Consider the following 2,974-nt stretch of genomic DNA (forward strand, 5'->3'; position numbering starts at 1 on the left):
GTATCTCTCATACTCCCTCAGTCTCTTTTTATTCCGTATATAAGATTTGTTTAAAGTTAAACTACATAAAGTTTTTTCTGCAAAAAAACTCCATCAAGTTTGACCAAAGATCATATTAAAAATATCAACATTTACAATACTTTAGTTCTATATATGAAAATTAATTTGATGATGAATCTAATGATGTTGGTTTTGTACCATGAATGTTGATATGTTTTCATACAAAATTGGTTAAACTTAACGAAGTTTGGCTTCAGATAAATTTTATATGCAGACTAAAAATAAAAAAGGAAGTATACTATATAAGACCGTGAACAAAATTTTGCACACGGGCAAATAATGTTATCATATGTATGAAATGGGCATGAGATATTGCTGAACATGGGCAAGTATTGAAGCACAAGCAAATGGAGGGGAAAATAATGGTGGACAAGAGATGACATTGATTTGAGGGAAAAACATTAATCTGCCTAAGCTTAATTTCTTTATGACTTCTCAAACCAACACAAAAATTTCAAGTGCCGAAAAGGGGGCAAATGTTAAATCCCTAGGTGCCGCTATCATCAAAAGGTTATAACTGAATCACATGAGAAGTGAGACGACGAGAAGAACTGAAAATCAAATGGTAGAAGAAAGAAAGAATCGCAGAACTTTCCTTTAGGTCACAGATCGAGATCCAAGCCCGAATGCGCCTCCCTCTTGGAAGACGACGACGACGACGGAGACGATGCCTCGGCACCGGCACGGTGCGAGGGGAACTCTAGCAGCCTCAGCGTATGGTCCCTTGGCCGCCATGCTGATGCGGGCATCTGCAATGGCAGTGCACTGCCATAATTGCTCGACTCGTCCGCGCCATCGCCGGGATGCTGCGGGTTGTCAAGGTTCACGCCGAACAAGCGCACGCGCTTCTTGGTTGCCGTCGTCGGGCTTTCGATTACCGGCACCGAGTCGAGCACCACTGGGGACCCGGCGGCACTTACGCCGGCGCCGCTGCCTTGTTGTTGCACCGTGAAGTGCAGCGGCGGCGGCGGGCGCGGCACGAGGAGTGGCGCTGGTGTGTGCAGAGGCATCCTGGCGGCCGAGCCGAAGAGGATGACCTGCCTCCCCATTGTGGGGTAACTGGGGTTCATGCCGCGGAAGTCGAAGCCCTGACGGAGACGGTGCTCGTAGAGCGTGGCTGGCGGCGAGGGCGGCATGAAGAACCCTCTGCCGCCGGCGCCGAGGCCCCACGGGCTGTAGTGCGACGTTAGCGGCATCGGAAGCGGGAGGCGGGGCAAGCGGAGCGGGTCTCTGGTGTCGGCTCGGCGCTTCCAGTCGATGAAGAGGCGGTGTCGCACGGCCTCGCCGGCGCCGCGGGAGAAGGAGACGGTGTCCCCAGCGTCGAGGCGCTTCTCCTTGACGAAGCGGCTCCACCCTTTGGTCATGACGTAGCTCTGGCTGCTGTTCCAGTAGGAATAGCGGAAGCGCCATGGCTTCCCGGCGCTGTCCTCGAAGTTGAGCAGGAGGCCCTTCTCGTTGGCCGCCGAGTCCAGCGGGAAGTACTTCTCGGCGTACTGCTTGGGGATGACCAGCCGGTTCAGCTTCCCCACGTCGCTCGGCGTCACCACCTTGTCGAACATGTGCTCCTTCTCCACCGCCTCCGCCACGCCGCCGCCCCCGCTCCCCGACGCTCCGGCGTCATCCCCAGACCGAAAGGGAGGGCTACTTCCATATGGCGATGCAGACGCGGACGCTGACGCGAGTGTCGAGGCCGACGCAGAAGCAGAAGGTGCGGCGGCGCTGGTGGCGGCCGCGGCCGTCATGAAAGGGATCTCGCGCATCGACGCCTCTTCCTGCTCCTCCTCCACCTCCTCTCCTTTAGAAAACCTACTGCTTGTCGCAGTAAACTCCATGTATGTATGCTTGGATATTTCTTCCCGTGGATTATTGCGGCATCCCGATTCGCCAACTAGAGGAGAGGAGGATGACCAGATCTTGAGAAGAAGCAAGCAACTACAAAAGAGAGCTTCCTCAGCTGCTGCCCAGTGGTTCTTCGGATCGGAGCGAGAAAGCAACAATCCTGGATCCTTCTTCTTGTTGCCCCTTGCTGGCTTCTGCCGAGACCAGCAGCTTGGCCTGGTGCTCGAGAATAGACACTGCGGCTGCAGCAGAGCTGCGCTAGCTATAGCATATAGGTTGGGCACTACTAGAGAGGGGATCCACCTATGTATGCGTGTATGTATTGTTTTTTCTCCTAAGAAATTCTATATCAATCTTGAGCTGTGTTCGCACCGTGGGAGGCGAGCAGAGGGGAATTGGCTGGGCCGGCATGCATTGACGCGCGCGCACTGCACGCCTAGCTGCTAGCTAGCTTTGGGATGTGGCAGGGATGGATGGAATGAAGACGGGGATGGCCGGCAATATGGATCGATGGAGACGGCCGGGGAGGTTGGTGGGTGCTGGGTGGGCGCGCGCCCGCGTGGCCAATATTTGTGGCTGGCGCTGCTGCAGTTCGATCCTCCCGCAAGGGGGAGAGGAGACTGAGCTGCCCTAGCTACAGATTCCTTGAACTCGACTAGCTAGTGGAAGTGGCAGCCGCTTATCGAAATGAAGCGAGTCATCTCGCCGTGTTTTTTCCCCTCTCGCCCCCCTTTCCCCTCTTCCGTACTATAGCTTCTTTCCAGGAGCTTCATCAACCTTGGTTTTTTCTCAAGCACTTTATTTTGTTTCTCTTTGTGAAAGAAGGTGTGTGGTTTTTTGCAGCGTTGCGAGCATAGAGATCGAGCTAGAGAAAGAGCTGGAAAAAGTGGGGTGTACTGTGCAACGTAGTGTGTAGTAGCTTTATAAAGGGCAGAGGGGATGGGGGCCCATGGATCGCGCTGGGTTGGGCTCATGTGAGCGCTCGTCCTTGTCACCACCATACGGGTATACGTATACATCAAATATCACTCACACGCCTGCCTACGGGCGTAGCTGCAGCTACTGTGCGTAGCTC

At 53.8% G+C, this 2,974-nt stretch overlaps 1 protein-coding gene across 1 annotated transcript; it reads right to left on the bottom strand.

Annotated features, from left to right (window-relative positions):
- Positions 1-396: 396 nt before the first annotated feature.
- On the bottom strand, positions 397-2,657 carry LOC119321218 (B3 domain-containing protein Os02g0683500-like). Its single transcript, XM_037595002.1, has one exon. It carries the CDS (start codon positions 1,890-1,892, stop codon positions 663-665), a length of 1,230 nt encoding a protein of 409 aa, XP_037450899.1. The 5' UTR covers positions 1,893-2,657; the 3' UTR covers positions 397-662.
- Between the last annotated feature and the right edge of the window lie 317 nt (positions 2,658-2,974).

This window comes from Triticum dicoccoides, chromosome 6B (genome assembly GCF_002162155.2).
Source record: "Triticum dicoccoides isolate Atlit2015 ecotype Zavitan chromosome 6B, WEW_v2.0, whole genome shotgun sequence".
Lineage (NCBI taxonomy): Eukaryota > Viridiplantae > Streptophyta > Magnoliopsida > Poales > Poaceae > Triticum > Triticum dicoccoides.